The following is a 19,585-nucleotide window of genomic DNA, read 5'->3' as shown; positions in this document are numbered from 1 at the left end:
CATGTCACAATGTGTATGTAGGGTATTTTCGGCGTGTTTTGGAAGGTTATTTAGAGGGTTTTGTGGGCAAAATTGAGAGCCCCCATTGACCGCATTGTTAGCGGACTTTTTATGTATGTATTTATTTACAACTTGGAAAGCATAATAAAGAAAAACATGTGTTCATGTCTTTCATAAGGATTATCTATTTTTTTGCGTATTACTACAGTTATGTCAATTTACGGAAATTACCGAAAACGTTCCGAGCCGAATATTCAAAATGGTTGACTCAATTTGTGGCATTTTTTTATTTTTAGACGGTATTTTCACATACTTTGCGGATTTTAAATACGATTGGATATGGTTTAATGTAGGGCTGCAACAACTAATCGATTAAAATCGATTATAAAAATAGTTGGCAATTAATTTAGTCATCGATTCGTTGGATCTATGCTATGTGCATGCGCAGAGGCAATTTAAAAAAATAGTTTTTTATTTTTATTTTTATTTTTTTTAAATAAACCTTTATTTATAAACTGCAACATGTACAAACAGCTGAGAAACAATAATCAAAATAAGTATGGTGCCAGTATGCTGTTTTTTTTCCCAATAAAATACTGGAAAGGATAGAAATGTAGTTTGCCTATTTTATCCGATTATTAATCGATTCATCGAAGTAATAATCGACAGATTCATCGATTATCAAATTAATCGTTAGTTGCAGCCCTAGTTTAATAGATACAACGATACGCAACTAAGCATATAAAGTTTGATTGATTGATTGATTGATTGAAATTTTAGACAGTATTTTCACATACTTTGCTGATTTTAAATACGATTGGATATGGTTTAATGGATACAACGATACGCAACTAAGCATATAACGTTTGATTGATTGGTTGATTGATTGATTGAAACCTTACAGTACAGTACATATTCCGTACAATTGACCACTAAAGGGTAACACCCGAATAAGTTTTTCAACTTGTTTAAGTCGGGGTCCACGTTAATCAATTCATGTCAACTTGTTTTTTGGTATTTTAAAGCGCATGCAGAGGCAGCTAAGGACCACTCATGATACTTCAAATGCAGCTACTGTGGCGGTTTAAAAAAACAAACAAACACCATTAGGCGGTTACCTACAGTCACATCTGGTAATGATTTATGTTTTGACCCCGTGCTGATTACAATCTGTGTGCCAACTTCCTGGAGAAAAAAAAGAGTAAACCTAAAATATGCTGGAATATAGGTCATAGTCCCCCTTATTGTCATCTCTGTAGTTCTTTTTTACAACAGGCTATCTTCCGGCTTTCAAGATGAACTTTTGAACTTAATAGGATTCGTGAGTCAATGTTCAACTGAAGCAAGAGCCACACATGTGTAATCAATGATGACCGGCACAGCAACTGTCAATTTGGGACGCTCATGCTTGAACGTATACACAAGCAAACACCAACGCACATTCCAAAGCAATGCGCCACATTTATTGTTCCACTCTTTTGTTTAGTCTTCAAGCTTGACTGACTTTTGGCAGCATCATCTTCTCAGTTTATCGCCTGGCCAGCGCTATAATGTCTCCACTATATGGCTTTGTCGTTAGAAAGATACTCAAGGCCAGGAGTAGGAGACAATGGCTTTTCAATGGATCCCATTACCTCCCATCTACAGGATATAGCGGCTGTAGCCCTACTGGGACACAGCTCTACTAATTACACACATCCATTCCCAGCTAGCTGTAATTTCATTCACACTAATGAACCTTACACATGGATTGCTATAATGTAAAGTTAATGTACAGCCAGGAGACTGGAATTAGCAGGCGGCCGGCTCCTTCAGTGACAGGGATACTTGTGGAATAGCACACGTAAGTAGGTGCCATTCTGAAATGACACCTGGTTGTAAATATACATATAATGGTATTGCCAGTCCAAGGTTAACACCGCTCTCGCTACCCATCAATCCATCCATTTTCTACCGCTTGTCCCGTTCGGGGTCGCGGGGGGTGCTGGAGCCTATCTCAGCTGCATTCGGGCGGAAGGCGGGGTACACCCTGGACAAGTTGCCACCTCATCACAGGGCCAACACAGATAAACAGACACCATTCACACTCACATTCACTCACATGGATTGTAGATTATTTACTTCCTGTTCTAAAATATCCTAAAATGTGTCCTGTGTGTGTTGGGTCTAATTGGATATATTTAGACAGACGAGCAACAACATGGATGCTAATTAACATCAGAGTTCAAAAACACAAGCGCATTTATGCTAGGTTCAGAGTTGTGAAATTTTAAATAATTTATGGACAAATTGTTGTAGCTTACATGTAGTCTCAAAATCAAAGTTTTGTGTTGACTCTAAAGATGTTTTTTCAACCACTAAAATCACAAAAATACAATGTTTCATTAAAAAAACTGCAAAGACTGCAGCTTTGCGTTTACTGTATTGAACTCTGGTAAATATATAGGAACTTGTACAGTAGTTTTGCGTGTGTTTAAATGTGAAAATATATACAGTATAATATTGCACTTCTACTGTATATATTCATGATATTTAATACATTTTGTCATTTCAGTAAATTATTGTTGTTGTATTTTTGACCATCATTGTAATCAACTTCAGCCCTAAACAAAAATACAAAACACGTACTGTTAATTTTATTATATGGGAACTGCACTTTTTTGAGAATTTAACCTAACGTTCACAATCATGAAAGACATGACGATGGATATTTACCGTATTTTTCGGACTGTAAGTCGCAGTTTTTTCCATAGTTTGGCCGGGCGTGCGACTTATACTCAGGAGCGACTTATGTGTGAAATTATTAACACATTATCGTAAAATATCAAATAATATTATTTAGCTCATTCACGTAAGAGACTAGACGTATAAGATTTCATGGGATTTAGCGATTAGGAGTGACAGATTGTTTGGTAAACGTATAGCATGTTCTATATGTTATAGTTATTTTAATGACTCTTACCATAATATGTTACGTTAACATACCAGGCACGTTCTCAGTTGGTTATTTATGCCTCATATAACGTACACTTATTCAGCCTGTTGTTCACTATTCTTTATTTATTTTAAGTTGCCTTTCAAATGTCTATTCTCGGTGTTGGGTTTTATCAAATAAATTTCCCCCAAAAATGCGACTTATACTCCAGTGCGACTTATATATGTTTTTTTTCTTCTTTATTATGCATTTTCGGCTGGTGCGACTTATACTCCGGTGCGACTTATACTCCAAAAAATACTGTATAAAAATACTGTATATATTTTTTGCATTCCAAATATTAAATAAATGCGATCAGAAGTTTGCTTACAATGGAGCTTATGAGAGCTGCGCAATTCCGCCTACAAAGCCCTTAAAGTACCAGTAGAGTGGAAAAATATATTGATCTTAAATGCTTAATTGTGTTTCGTTGTATCCATTAAAACCATATCCAATCGTATTTACAATCCACATAGTATGTAAAAACACTGTTTAAACCTCACAAAATGCCACAAATTCAGTGAGCTCTTTTGAATATTCCGCTCCGAATACGTTCGGCTATTTCCGGAGATTGACGTCACAATAGGAACCATAGTATCAGATCAGTCATACTGGAAATACTAAAAGATTAGACAGAGATGTGCTGTCTATCATTCACAATCTCTATACAAGATATAAACACATGTGCTTTTCTTTTTATTATGCATTCTAAGTCATAAATAAATAAATACTTAAAAAGTCTGCTAACAATGTAGTCAATAGGGGCTCTCTATTTTGCCCACAAAACCCTCTAAATAACCATCGAAAACCCACCAACAATACTCTTTATACATATAGTGACCTGAATATTAACCAAATATTAGCGATGTTATTATAAGCGCTAACGCAAACAAACTATTTCTTAGTGGTGCAATGATACAGACAGCTTAGTAGCCCTCTGCTGCCCTTACTGTGAGCTGGCAGCGATGTCCTGCTGCTCCCGCATCATTGCATCTCAGCTCGTCAAAGTTGTTTTATATTATGAATCATGCCACTCATCTGGATAATAGGAGGATTTTGCCTTGAATCTAGAAGCTGTTCATCTGTGACATTCAATTCATACCCAGAGATGGAGACAAACACACACAAACAACGACAGTGTCTGCAGGGACACTTCCTTGTTAACCCATTGTGTGTATCATGATTATTTCTTCATCTAAACGGGAATATGTGGACATCCTATCAGTAGTCATCAAAGTAAGAGAAGACATTGTACAGTAAGCTATCATTTTATTATGTTTGTAGTTTGTATTTCTTGTTTGGTTTATTTATTAGCACTTAGCAATACTGCTACATGATGCTGTCGTGTTTCATTCACTAAAGCTAGATTTGTTTAGCAGGGCTTCTAAAACTTGTAGCTAATACTCCTTATATTCAGGATCAACATTATAATGTTCTGGATCATGATTTTGCCCAAAGTAATCGTTGGTGGCTCTCACACAATTAGTATATATGTATTTTGATCATTAAGCAAACGTGGCGCATTAATTTAAAAAAACGCATCACAACGTTTAGCATTTTTTTCTTCATCACTGATTATTACTCACTGCAGACTTTGAAAGCCAACAAACATAATAAAACATCACTTACTGTACAACATCTGCTGTCATTAGGATGCAGACTGCTAGAACGTTCACATATTCCCATTCAGATGATGAATGTCTCATAATCCTCACGAAAAAACGGGTGGAGGGAACCTAGCATATTTTTGTGTCGTCCTCGCCATTTTCGGGTCTTAAATGGCTGTCAAAAATTACCAACTTGTCGGAATACCTACTCAGACTTCTTCGGTCCAGGTGAGATGCATGATTTGTGATCTAAAATAAACTTACGGGGAGCAGGGAAGGGAAAAAGTAGCAGACCACTCGATAATGTAAACATAGGCACACACGGTAGTGATCACGGCGCTGCTATAAATAGTTCATAATAACAGTATCACTAATACTTGGTTAATATTCAAGTCACGAAATGTAAATGTAGTATTGTTGGCGGTTTTTGAATGGTTATTTATTGGATTTTATGGGCGAAATAACGGACTTCCCATTGGCTCCGCTGTAACCTGACTTATTTACGTTTATTTAACATTTTGAATGCATTACAGAAAAATCCATCCGTCGTCATGTCTTTCATAAGAATTGTGAACGATAGGCAAACTTCCAAAAAAGTGCTGTTCCCCTTCAAAGTTATTTGATTAAATGATGTAACAGTTGTCAATTAGTATACATTTCTGTTTAATTCATGTAAACGCCACTCTATTTAACCCTTTGTTGTTTCCCGAATCAACCCTGGCTGTCTTTTCCCCGTTTGCCAGTCATTCCTTTAGAGCGGCAACCTTTTGGGATCAGTCATCAGCATGCAGCAGCATCAGCTCCGCTTGACAGGCTCCCGTCCGGCAGAATTAGAATCCATTTTGAAAGTGATAGTTGGAAAATTGCAAGTCACTCTGGATGTAGCGCTTGGCAACTAAGTGGCAGTCAGCAGCGGCTTGTCACTTCCGAACTGCCAGATCGTGACAGCTACGATGCCTCCCCCTCCCTTCCTTTCCCTTCCATCCCGCTGATTAGTGTGTACATTTTGCTTGTCAGGATCGGAAAACTCGCAGACTTTTTCCTGAATACAAATTCATGCTTCATGAACAAGTTGGGATCGTGAGAGAGGGGACATACATGGATGTCCCAAATGATGAAAACACATCTGGGGGGAGGATCCCCGCCCTCCCCGGAGGGTTCAGGGCATAAATATGGCCGCCCTTGGAGCTCAGCTGTGTTATTCCAGCCCATGTAACACCTAAGAGACACACACACACCAAGGTCTCCAGCAGGATAGCATTGATCTCTATTTGTGCTCCCTTATAGGACCACACATGCTTAGACCTAAGATCCGAAAAGGCCTTGTGTTGGTCTTTGTAGGCCAATTTATTGGGTCAGTTCGTGGAAGCTGCAATGAGTTGGGATCTCTTTAGCTGTGGGTGGGACTCAGGCAGCGTTTAAAAGGTGAGGGGAGGTCGCGCAATGTTCTTCGACCTCTCTTCGAACTGCCGCAAAGCCTTGCTTTTCTTTGGTCGGGGTTCAGGTCTCCTTTCAGGGCTTCCAATCCAACCACACAGATTGGATTCCAGTCCAGTAGTCGTTTTATCCTGGAGGCTTTTCAGCAGGCCATCTTTGGTCAACACAGAGTCAAATCCCTTGTTTCTAACTGGCCGCAGGCGCTCACAGGCTTTGGATCATAAAAAGTGAGTTAAGAGTCAGGAGGTCTCGTGTCGGCTCGCTCTGTCTGATGAGGTAATTTAATAAGGTGCGAGGGAAAATTTAACATCTTTTTACTCTTTGTTGACTCCCTATCACATCGGAATTGGCCATATAGTCTGATTTTTCGCACACATCAAGTCCAATGCGGTGTGGTGCCATATTAGATTTAGTTGACAGTTATTCTCAATTTAGCCAGTAGACTTAATGTCCACTACCAGTTTCCTACTTTGATTTGGAATCTTAATTTGATTGCAGAAATATATGTTTGCTGCCTAATCGAATTTAGTCCAGTCCAGCACTGAGCGCTTTTGTGCTTTTGAGAGCACAAAGTCGGCCAACCCCCATCTACATTCTTCCGTCTCAGAAAGGATTCCAGTCTGGGGCCTTTCCGCTTAAAAACTTGATCTGATTTGGATGATTTGAAAATGATTCAGTCTTGACTTGGCATGTGGTGTTGTGATATTTGTAGAATCGATGGCTCCATTATCAGTGGATGTCATTGTTGTCACCTTGGAGAACCGTTCTTGGGAAGTAGAAGTGTACAAGCGCGGTAAATGTCTGGGTAATTCAATCAATCAAATTCCCAAAATATTTTGGCCTTTATGTGAAATCCCTGTTTACATGCACTTTGTCTAAATCAATGATTGGCCACTGTGTGTCTTTGAAATGAATAGTTAACATAGCTTTCTACAGCTCTTTCGTGCTGTCAGTTATTTTTTTAATGTTTGTTTGAATGACATCTGCTTTGGTTCTTGTGGTCGTCCTTCGAGGAATCGAAAAAAATCACCTTTGTGATGTTTTGCTATCTAAAAACAAACTTTGCTATGCACAGAGTTATTTATAATACATGGATGCAATGGTGTCTAAATTGTTATAAATGGACATTCCAGTGTTATTCCACTAAATAGTTTGATTAAGCACACCATCATACCTCTTTGGGTGTTTTTACCCTTTAAAATAAATAATGAGAGGTATTAAATACATTTTATTTACTGCTGTCTCCTTAACACTGATTAACGAAATACAGACTTACAATATGAGTTTCACTCTTTCTATTCAAATTAGTTTTGGTGTTAGAAAACTGACTTATTTAAAATGTTTTGCCACTTATTGAACATGTAGGCGTTAATGTATTTATATGCTTAGAAAAATAGTGACTTTTTTAGTGTATGCATCTTTAATTTGTCTTCCTGTTGGTGTAAACTGTCCCCCTCCCTTCGGCTTCTCGTCATCTATTGTTAATTAAAGGCCTACTGAAATGAATTTTTATTTATTTAAACGGGGATAGCAGATCCATTCTATGTGTCATACTTGATCATTTCGCGATATTGCCATACTTTTGCTGAAAGGATTTAGTATAGAACAACGACGATAAAGTTCGCAACTTTTGGTCTCTGATAAAGAAAAGCCTTGCCCCTACCGGAAGTAGCGTGACGTAGTCAGTTGTTCGCCTCCTCATATTTTCCTATTGTTTTCAATGCAGCTAGAGCGATTCGGACCGAGAAAGCGACGATTACCCCATTAGTTTGAGCGAGGATGAAAGATTCGTGGATGAGGAACGTTAGAGTGACGGACTAGAATGCAGTGCAAGACATCTTTTTTCGCTCTGACCGTAACTTAGGTACAAGCTGGCTCATTGGATTCCACACTCTCTCCTTTTTCTATTGTGGATCACTGATTTGTATTTTAAACCACCTCGGATACTATATCCTCTTGAAAATGAGAGTCGAGAACGCGAAATGGACATTCACAGTGACTTTTATCTCCACGACAATACATCGGCGAAGCTCTTTAGCTACTGAGCTAATGTGATAGCATCTGGCTCAAATGCATATAGAAACAAAATAAATAAATCCCTGACTGGAAGGATAGACAGAAGATCAACAATACTATTAAACCATGTACATGTAACTACACGGTTAATAATTCTCAGCCTGGCAAAGCTTAACAATGCTGTTGCTAACGACGCCATTGAAGCTAACTTGGCAACCGGACCTCACAGAGCTATGATAAAAGCATTAGCGCTCCACCTACGCCAGCCCTCATCTGCTCATCAACACCCGTGCTCACCTGCGTTCCAGCGATCGACGGCTCGACGAAGGACTTCACCCGATCATCCGTGCGGTTGTCGGCTAGCGCCGGCTAGCGCATCTGCTATCCAAGTAAGTCCTCTTGGTTGTGTTGCTACAGCCAGCCGCTAATACACCGATCCCACCTACAACTTTCTTCGTTGCAGTCTCCATTGTTCATTAAACAAATTGCAAAAGATTCACCAACGCAGATGTCCAGAATACTGTGGAATTATGAGATGAAAACAGAGCTATTTTATATTGTTTTCTGTTTCACTGGCTACGTCACACGCATACGTCATCATCCAAAGACGTTTTCAACCGGAAGTTTAGCGGGAAATTTAAAATTGCACTTTATAAGTTAACCCGGCCGTATTGGCATGTGTTGCAATGTTAAGATTTCATCATTGATATATAAACTATCAGACTGCGTGGTCGGTAGTAGTGGGTTTCAGTAGGCCTTTAAACGTTGTTCGGGTTGGAGCGGTGCCATGATCTTCCATGTAGACTGGTCCATGCATAGAAAGTCCACTCTCGTGATCCTTTGATCAAAGTGTTTACATGCAAGGAGTAACACATTTCCCATCTATATTGTAGATATGTTAATTAGAGATGCTTAAAAAGGTCGAACACAATCTATGAGGGTGTTAATATGTGCTTATAAAAAGCTTGTATTGTACAAATTAATGCTATAATTATTTTCTTAACTGCATATAAAGGTCCTGTACTATTTATATTTATTTATATCCAAGAGTCCAGTGCTCTAAGTGTTGCTTAGCTTATACTGAATAGCAAGGCAATTATCAGGTCTTGGTGTCAATCTATTGGCTTCTTGAGGAAACTTGTTTCATTTTTGAATGTTAGGAGAAGTTATTAAAGACACTGAGGCGACCTGGCACGCTTTGCAGAGAAGGATCTGACTCGTAAGTGCCTTTCTACCACAGAATGCACCCACTCAACTCCTGGATGAGACAGTACAGGCCGGTAGACGAGGCCGCTCCCGCATTCATTTAGCTACGTGGTCGACTGCTGACTTGAGTCTCTCTCTCTGAATGTTTTGAACTCTTGTTTTGATGCAGATAAGTTTCGCCATATCTTTATAATTGTAGCTCTACTTCCCATAACTGATGCTGTGTAGCCATTTTACTTCTTTCAGTTGCAAAGTTGTCGAATTAATCGATAGCTAGTTGCATTTAAGAAACGCGCTCCAGTTTGTCTCATTTGCAATCAATTCCAAGCAATCGACAGGATTCTAAACTATCCATTAATCAACTGAGCAATGCCTATCTGTAGTCTTGAGTCCAAAGAGCATACACTGGCTTATCAGCACTTTCATTTTAAAACTCCAAAGAGGGACGAGAGCGAAGGGCTAATCTGGGGGGGTGAGTGTAGGGGATGCTTTGATGTAGCAAAAATGTGGGTGGTCCTTGAAGCCTCTGTGGGATTTGAACCTATATAAATATATATACATATGGGCTCTTTCTGCCTTGCTCTTTCACACACTCTTCCACAACGCCGAGGGCCAAGTGTGATTTCACCATTGCGGCCAGGAGGGGTTTCTAGGGCAACCTCACAGAAGCCTTGTTCTAAAAATGGCCGCCATGGTTACTTTGAAAGCCAAGCCCAGCCTCTTGAACCCGCACAGAAAGAATCCCTGAGCACCACTCGTGGAAAGGAGAGGGGGGAATCTTCTAGGTGGACTGGGGTGGGAACCAGACTCTTACATAGCAAGTACATGAGACGTGGAAGGTTTTAACCCACCCAACCAGGAGTCATGGGAGGTATGCGTGTGTGTGTGTGTGTACCTAAACAGTAATATCCCTGTACTCAGCACTTGGCTAAATTAAAAGGGCATTTTTGGCGTGGGGGGCAGTTTTTGGTGCCCAGGCTATTGGACAGGGAAAGGCGAAACTCATTACCTACCCATCTGTCAGAGAGAGAGCTGTGGGAACAGGGCGAGGGAGGATGGTGGTTTGGAGCAAGCAAAACAAAATAGACTTTTGAATCAGTTACAGTATATCATCCAAGTGTGATGAATTTGAAAAAGAATTGTGTCAATTTTACCCCAAGGGGGAAACAGTGGTGAAAAACAAGGTACAGCTGTTTTGGACTTTGCACGCGTATCCTTTTTTTTTTGCTCTCACATGTTTTTGATGTTCTCCTTTTCATTGCCCTCTCCGGACTCTTCAAACACAAGTGTGTCTCACACACACACACACACGCTCCTAATACACTCCCTATTAAAGCAACAATATGTGGTAACTTAGTGATAAAATTCATTGTAAAAAGGAGGATAGTGACTCTGACCACAACTCTACTCTTTTCAATTGGCAAAAGCAGGTACAAAGTACTATTGCCAATAACTATTTTGGTGACGCTGTTCGCTGATTGGTCGAGCAGATTCCTCACTGCCTGTAATATTTTAGGATACATGAACATAAAAATGACTAATAAACAGTATTATTCACCACAGTCTCCGCTTTGCTGCAGCGATCTGTTTTCGTGCTGCCCTCAGTCTCCTCACGGATAAAACAAGTCACCTTGCTATAGTCAACAGCCACATGCAGCGAAGCAAACACGGAAGTAAACCATCTTCCCCATTTTGGTTATCCAACAGTAGCTATGCTTACATGCGCAAACTTTCTCTAATCAGTTCTAATACTTGGTTGATTAAAATTCCAAACTCACATGCGCCAACCATTTAATTAAAAAAAACATTTGGTCACGGTTGTCTTTTTTTTTGGAAATAGAAGAAGAAACTACTTCTTCCATGTCGTAAACAAACACTGTGTTGACAGCACATCGTCAGCTCATTCGCCCTTAATTTTCTACCTTCTGGCGCTGTGCACATTTATGTACATCATCTTACCAGTGATGGTGATATTATCCTCATGAACCTTAGAGTTGTTGTCCTTGGGCATGTTAACATTTTCCTCGTCTGAAACAACGTCCACACAAGTGAAAAACGGTTGATCTCCCATAGTCATCCATCAGATAGTTGGACTGAAAGCTGGCAGGGTTTTACCGTTTTGACTTTCAGCTTTTTAATAAGCCTTTTAAACTTTCCCTGCGTTTTTTAATTTGGTTGATGGTTCGGTGAATTCCGGTTATCTGCAGTTTTTGTTAACTTGTTTGTACAACTCTGTGTTTCTACTAACCTTTCGAATATCAAGGCATTCAACAATCCTGAGTTCTCAATGTTTCTAACAATCAAGTTGGGTCAGCAACAGACCAATTATGCTTCCCTCCCCCATGTTTACTGCACACTGTGAACATTTGGCTGTCTCAAGGGCGGAAACGCGTCACGCTGACGTAGCAAATGTGCGCAGTGAAGGAGATTATACTCCAACAACGAAGACGGTAGCCGAATGCGTGGTCGCCGTTCGGAATAACCAGCGGCAAATCATCAAATTTTACTGCCAGGCTCTATGGTGAAAACCAACGTTTTCAAGCTTGTGTCCATGTAAACAGATGCTTGTTTTACCAGTGTCTTAAAGGGTGAATTAGACTTCATTACTGTAGATCTAAATCAGGGGTTGGCAACCCAAAACGTTGAAAGAGCCATATTGGACCAAAAATACAAAAAACAAATCTGTCTGGAGCCGCAAAAAATTAAAAGCCGTATATAAGTCTTACAATGAAGGCAACACATGATGTGTCTATATTAGCTATATTAACCTACTATCAAAATGACTATGTGTCGCAGGCTGAAGCAAATATTTGTTGACAGAAATGATGAAATGTAGAAGGTAAAAGTAAAATATATTAACTAAAGCTCAAATATACGTACAAATGAGGCATAATGATGCAATATGTACAAACAGCTAACCAATGTCAATTACATCAACAAAGATCGCCTTTGTGCATACACGCACAGCATAAAACATTTGGTGGACAAAATGAGACAAAGAAGGAGTGGAAGATTTTACATGTAAACAAACTGTTGCGTCACAGTCCACACTATGGTCAGTTCAAGAACCGCCACAATTAGTAGGACAAAACGATGTTCACCAAATACTCTCATCAGTGAAGCATACACACAAACATATTAAACAGTGGGCTTTCTAACAATTGGGAAGATTTGTGTCATGTTTGTTCTCAAACAAAAACATACTAAAACAAAAAAAATATTTTTCCCCATCTTTTTCCATTTTCAACACTTTTTTAAAAATGCTCCAGGGAGTCACTTGGGTGGCACTAAAGAGCCGCATGTGGCTCGAGAGCCGCGGGTTGCTGACCCCGACCTAAATGGACTAGAATGGCAGTCAATAGAGGACGGACCTGTAACAGGCGCAAATTATAGACTTTCTTACTTTTAACCCCCTTTAATCACTTGATTAAAGTACAGTGTTTTATTTTTCTATATTCAAACACAGTGTTACTGTTCAAGTTGTGAGTAATGTTACATTGGCCAAAAATATAAAATATACTGGTTTTGGTTTTTTTGTCCTGTTTAGCTACTCAGGCATATCATATTGTTGATGTAGATGCCCATGTCTGCTGTACAGATTTACTTTACAAAAGAGAAGTGTGGGATACTTCTCTTGTTGCCTTATTTGTATGTGCCTTTATTAAATGGATCGGGGATGATAAGACAGAGACAATAACAACAACAAAAACAGAACAACATTAGCAAATACGATATGTACAAATATTAGAGATGTCCGATAATGGCTTTTTTGCCGATATCCGATATTCCGATATTGTCCAACTCTTAATTACTGATACCGATATATACAGTTGTGGAATTAACACATTATTATGCCTAATTTTGTTGTGATGCCCCGCTGGATGCATTAAACAATGTAACAAGGTTTTCCAAAATAAGAGAACAACTTCAACTCAAGTTATGGAAAAAAGTGCCAACATGGCACTCCCATATTTATTATTTAAGTCACAAAGTGCATAATTTTTTTAACATGCCTCAAAACAGCAGCTTGGAATTTGGGACATGTTCTCCCTGAGAGAGCATTAGGAGGTTGAGGTGGGCGGGGTTGGGGGGGGGGTTTGAGGTGTGGGGGTAGGGGGTATCGGGGGGTGTATATTGTAGCGTCCCGTAAGAGTTAGTGCTGCAAGGGGTTCTGGGTATTTGTTCTGTTGTGTTTATGTTGTGTTACGGTGCAGATGTTCTCCCGAAATGTGTTTGTCATTCTTGTTTGGTGTGGGTTCACAGTGTGGCGCATATTTGTAACAGTGTTAAAGTTGTTTATACGGTCACCCTCAGTGTGACCTGTATGGCTGTTGATCAAGTATGCATTGCATTCACTTGTGAGTGTGTCAAAAGCCGTTGATATATGTGACTGGGCCGGCACGCAAAGGCAGTGCCTTCAAGGGTTTATTGGCGCTCTGTACTTCTCCCTACGTCCATGTACACAGCGGCGTTTTAAAAAGTCATAAATTTTACTTTTTGAAACCGATACCGACAATTTTGAAACGATACAGATAATTTCCGATATTATATTTTAAAGCATTTATCGGCCGATAATATCGGCAGTCCGATATTATCGGACATCTCTAACAAATATGATACGAAAATTGATAGCAAAGAGCCAGTTTGCGAAGCAGATAGTAATAACACAGAAATCGCAATGAAAAGTATTGCACTACAAATGGAACAATAAAAATACCAATAGAAATAACACTATTGATAATGAATAGTAATAATTACCTCATTTATCAACAATGCAGTTGTTTCAAATGCAACAATACATATATGTAATGATAACTTGAATTGTATTAAATATACTTGTTAAATAAAACATGCCTTGTTTTTAATGAATATTTAGGACTACTACGCTACTGTTTTAATATTGGTCATTATGGTGGTAAGTTTAAAAACCACTGCTTTAATAGCAACTTTGGACATATGAAATGGGAGAACAAATCTTAAGAAGACCCAGATCCTTACGAAAATGTAATGGATTCTTCCTTGACCAAAGCCCCGCCTCTCCACAACGTTTTGTATCCTGGCAGAGGTAATTACTCAAATGCCTCGCAACAAAAAGCGGGTTTATTCCTCCATTGTACCACAAGCGGCATCGCGTAAACCTTTTTGTACCACTTAGGTGACTCGCTACGACCGCCTCACGGCGACAGTCGCTCTCTTTGATCAGTGCAGATGCAGGCGGTTGCCTTATTGCGTGCACAGCCCCTTCTTCTGTGAATATTGTTAACAAACTTGTCCTCCCTCTGCCAGCTGGCGCTTGCAATTGGGAAATCTCTATGGTGATATTTACCACCGACCCATCCTAGTTGTGCAGATAGTGTTGACCATTGCACTGCATTGATATACAAGACCTTGCTTGTTTCATTTTAGCATCCACCCTGCAGGGGTTGCTCTGACCCTTTTTATTATTGACCTCTGTTTAGCTTACGCATGCGTTCCCTTCCCATCTGCATGCAATAAAATATTAAACTCCTCCCTTGCTCGTACATCAATGGGAAGCCGCTTTGATATCGCTCACTAATACATGCTTGATATAACAGCGTTGCGTACCGCTCAGGCCTTTGATAAACATGTTTAGGTGATGTATGTCTTCGCCTGCTCCAAATATTTCAAACATCTCTCCTGAGCACATGAATGCATTCATAAGCCGCTCTCAGCCTCTCCTTAACCACTCCCATTATTAATAAATGTATGATCCCATGCTGTGAATCGGCGGGTGTGTGCGTGTCTGATTCATATGCTCATCTTGTGTGTTTTACAATGCTCCACCCTGCTCATTCATATTCATCCCTGCATAATATAAAGCGGTGGCACCTCCGGATAGCCCAGTCAGGGATAAGATCAAACATTATATGCAAAGTAAGGGAGTGTGGGGGCGGGGGCTGTATAATACCTGCTGTAACTTTCTGCACATGCTCCTCATTGCTGTTCCCATGCATTGCAGATGACTCATTTAAGCCCAGTGCAATTTTGTTCAGCTTTCCACGATAGTTTTCAATGGTGTAGTATTCTCCCGGCAATGCAACACTGCCCCTAAACGCTACCATGCTGAAACACTGTAACCTCTTCCTCATAGAGTTGAATGTACTGTATTGATACATAGTCCAACATTTTCAATGCATGTGCTCTTGCGTGAGCAACCGTACAAACACAGATCCACCTCGTCGCCTGTGCTTTGATTGATTGATTGAAACTTTTATTAGTAGATTGTACAGTACAGTACAGTACATATTCCGTACAATCGACCACTAAATGGTAACACCCGAATACGTTTTTCAACTTGTTTAAGTCGGGGTCCACGTAAATCAATTCATGGTACAAATATATACTATCAGCATAATACAGTCATCACACAAGTTAATCATCAGAGTACATACAGTATTTTCCGGACTATAAGTCACAGTTTTTTTCATAGTTTGGCCGGGGATGCGACTTATACTCAGGAGCGACTTATGTGTGAAATTATTAACACATTACCGTAAAATATCAAAAAATATTATTTAGCTCATTCACGTAAGAGACTAGACGTATAAGATTTCATGGGATTTAGCGATTAGGAGTGACAGATTGGAGGCCTCCAAATGTATTGAATCGAAAATACTGAAATTCCGCGACATAGGGCAAACAGATAAAATTATACACAAAGCACACTACATTCTGCTACCCAAGAATGTACAACAATTCTTCTCAACAAAAAAGGAGAAATATAATCTTAGAGAAAATTTTTATTTTAAATATTTGTACAACACTTAAGACCTTCAGTATATCAGTATGTGAAATTAAATTATGGAATGAATAAAGCAAAGAAATCAAACAATGTACTAATATAATCCACTTCATGAAACTCTTGAAACTTAAAGTGCTTACAAAGTACAAAGAAGAAGAACCATGATAAACATTCTGAATTTATTTCATCCATCCATTCATTTTCTAGATAATCTTACTTATCTCACCATATGAAATATAACTTACTTCACTAATTCGTATTTATTTATTTATATTGTTATTACTTATGGAGTATATTGTGAATACATTGAGAACAGGAAGTGAACAAAAGTTTTAGCAACTGCTATGTAAAGGAAATGTGGTGGGATTAAATAAACTCTGCTTCTTCCTACTCCTTTTCAAACATGTAACTGGAAACTGGAAATTGGGATGTATCATGTTGTAAGTATGCATGTTCGAATTAAACACAAACTCAGATCAGATAGATAGGTCTTTATTGTCATTGCACAAGTACAACGAAACATTGTTTTCAGCACAAACCCGTTCAAGATTAGACAAACAAACAGTGTACAGGGTTACAGATCAGGAACACTGATGGGTTGCCACAAGGCGCCCTGTAAAAGATGGGAAAAAGGTAAAATGCTGGGGGAACTCCACTTAACTCAACTCAATTTTCACCTCTTTGATCCATTAAAGATTGGGTTATTTCATTTGCTATAAAGGGAACATTCAATGAGTTGGTGTTTACCTGATAAAGGCTGAAACTAAATTTTGTGTTCTTTGTTTGAGAGGATCCAAATCAAGTTCAATCCCCTTCCCACACTCCTCCTGCAAGCCCGATCTTTTTTCCTCTAAAACCTAATTTACTAAAATGAGCCAAATTGGTTAATTCCTAATCGAGTAAACTCAGTAACAAAGTGGGCAATGAAGCCTAACGTTTATTTTCTAGCTTCATGAATAAGTTGATGATGCTGCGAAATACCAAGAAGAGCTAAACCTTTAATTTAATGTAAAACATTTTTTCTGTTAAATTATATTTATCCCTAAAGTATTGTTGGTCTCCAAATTCTAGGATTTAAAGCATGTTGTATATTGGTTGAGAATGTTAACATTTTGCGTTTCTCATTGTATAATATAAATGCAAAATAAGCCTAACTATGAATCTTTTGTGTTTTTTGCCCTGCTAGGTTTCCACCTAAGTGGCACAGTAACGGACCCCGCCACTCCTTCAACCCCAGAACTCGTATGCAGCGTCAGCGTCAGCTTCGACCGCTGCAAGATCACGGCAGTAACGTGCACGTGCGGCAACAAGGACATCTTCTACTGCGCTCACGTGGTGGCGCTGTCACTTTACAGAGTGCGCAAACCCGAGCAGGTCAAACTGCACCTGCCTATTTCGGAAACCTTGTTCCAGATGAGCAGGGACCAGCTGCAGAAGTTCGTACAGTATCTAATTTCGGTTCACCACACCGAAGTGTTGCCTACCGCGCAGAAACTGGCGGACGAGATCCTGTCGCAAAACTCTGAGATCAACCAAGTTCATGGTGAGTGGGTGGGGCAAAAATATGATGTATCATAAGTAGGGGTGTAACAGTACGTGTATTTGTATTGAACTGTTTCGGTACGGGGGGTTTGGTTCGGTTCGGAGGTGTACCGAACGAGTTTCCACACGAACATATAAAGTAGCCGCCTAAGCTAAAGTCTTAACAAGCTGCTCCGCTTCCTTCTGCCTGTCTCTGTCAGTACTCTACACAGCACCCAGCATTGTTCCACCCACACAACCATCTGATTGGTTACAAACAGAGCGGTAACAGCCAATCAGCAGTGCGTATTCAGAGCGCATGTAGTCAGTGCTTAGCGTTTAGCAGGTAAGCATCAGGCAGCGGACTCTCCCCAAATTATAATAAACACCTCCCAGTCAACTACTAGTAACATCACTATGAGCCTGTTGACGTTCTAGAAACATAAACGGCAGCTTCAGCTCGCTCGCAGTCCTAGCTTGAGGTGAAGGGTAATTCGCTTTTAGCGCAACGTTAGCTCACTTTTCGGTGTGTGTGTGTTACGGACAGCAAAGCCCTGTCTGTCTGTTATTTCACTTTACCTTTTTCTGTGTTGATTGAGCTGTGTTGAAGCAGCAAAAAAGGACATTATGTTAAATGAAGAGTTTCTGTCTCTGACAGTTGATATAATAATGTAACTGCATCATAAAGCCTACATGAACTCCATGGTGTTCAGGGATGAATAGTCTCTCCTATTGCTATTGTACTATTTTTTCAGCTATAGTTACATTAATCATTAGTAATGGAGCAGCCTAGTTTTGAATGGCAGGGTCCCTGCTATCACATGTAGATAAAAATATAACATTTACATAATAAAAATCAACTACAGGCTTCCCAAATGCTGTAATAAATTAAGCATGATGAGTTGACTTGAAACTGTTTAATGTTGCACTTTTTATACGTAGAAGAACATTTTTGTCATTTTATTGAATCTGCGCAACAACTTGAGGCAGTTTAATGTTAGAATTATTACAGAGTTCCCAATGTTAAAAGGATAAAGCCATTGTTTACAAATTTGGTAGATAAATAACCAAAAAATTTATATTTTGTTGTTTTCTTACTGTACCGAAAATGAACCGAACCGTGACCTCTAAACCGAGGTACGTACCGAACCGAAATTTTTGTGTACCGTTACACCCCTAATCATAAGTAAACTTCAAGTATGGATATTGGTGAGGTATATAAATATCAATACAATATGGCTTCTTGAGGTCTTGATTATTGGCAGATAATACAGTGCAACCTCAATTTATGAACCTAATTGGCACTTGAACAGGGTTCTTAAATAGAAAAGTTTGTTTATAGAAGCACATTTCTCCATATGAATCAATGTAAATATATATATATATATATATAATGGGTACCGCCTGAATGCAGTTGAGATAGTCTCCAGCGACCCCCCCGCAACCCCGAAAGGGACAAGTGGTAGAAAATGGATGGATGGATGGATGGGTTGCAGCCTTAACAACCATATTTTAGCAAGAGTTGTACACTTTGAACGCAATATAACGCACTATACAGTACTGTATATCAAACAAACATGACAATGGGGTGAAGGGTCAACTTTCTATTTAATAACAAAGTCAAAACAACCACAAATAGTCCTTGGTATGACTCGGCCGGGGTGAGTTCAAACCCCGGCCGAGTCATACCAAAGACTATAAAAATGGGACCCATTACCTCCCTGCTTGGCACTCAGCATGTTTTCTTATTGATGCTTTTATTTTTATTTTTTATTTTTTGTAGTTGCGTAGTTATAATTATATGCTTTTACTTGTAATTGTGGACACCAGGAAGACTAGTGGGTTGTTGAGGCAACCAACTAATGGGGATCCTTAATAAAAATCAAATCAAATCAAGGGTTGGAGTTGGGGGTTAAATCACCAAAATGATTCCCGAGCACGGCCACCACTGCTGCTCACTGCTCCCCTCACCTCCCAGGGGGTGGAACAAGGGGATGGGTCAAATGCAGAGGATAATTTCACCACACCTAGTGTGTGTGTGACTATCAGTGGTACACACAC

The 19,585-nt window shown here is 39.4% G+C and overlaps 1 protein-coding gene across 5 annotated transcripts in view; it reads left to right on the top strand.

Annotated features, from left to right (window-relative positions):
* LOC133632917 (zinc finger SWIM domain-containing protein 6-like) overlaps window positions 1-19,585 on the top strand; it is a 157,351-nt gene that overhangs the window by 85,880 nt on the left and 51,886 nt on the right. For all 5 annotated transcript variants that reach the window (XM_062025742.1, XM_062025744.1, XM_062025740.1 and 2 more), the window contains one exon: window positions 17,190-17,546. In XM_062025742.1, coding sequence (XP_061881726.1) covers window positions 17,190-17,546 — 357 coding nt within the window. The remainder of the gene's footprint in view (window positions 1-17,189; window positions 17,547-19,585) is intronic.

The sequence above is a fragment of the Entelurus aequoreus genome, linkage group LG17, assembly GCF_033978785.1.
Source record: "Entelurus aequoreus isolate RoL-2023_Sb linkage group LG17, RoL_Eaeq_v1.1, whole genome shotgun sequence".
In the NCBI taxonomy this organism is placed as follows: domain Eukaryota; kingdom Metazoa; phylum Chordata; class Actinopteri; order Syngnathiformes; family Syngnathidae; genus Entelurus; species Entelurus aequoreus.
The sequence above is the reverse complement of the archived record's forward strand: the minus strand, read 5'-3'. Positions and strand labels throughout refer to the sequence as shown.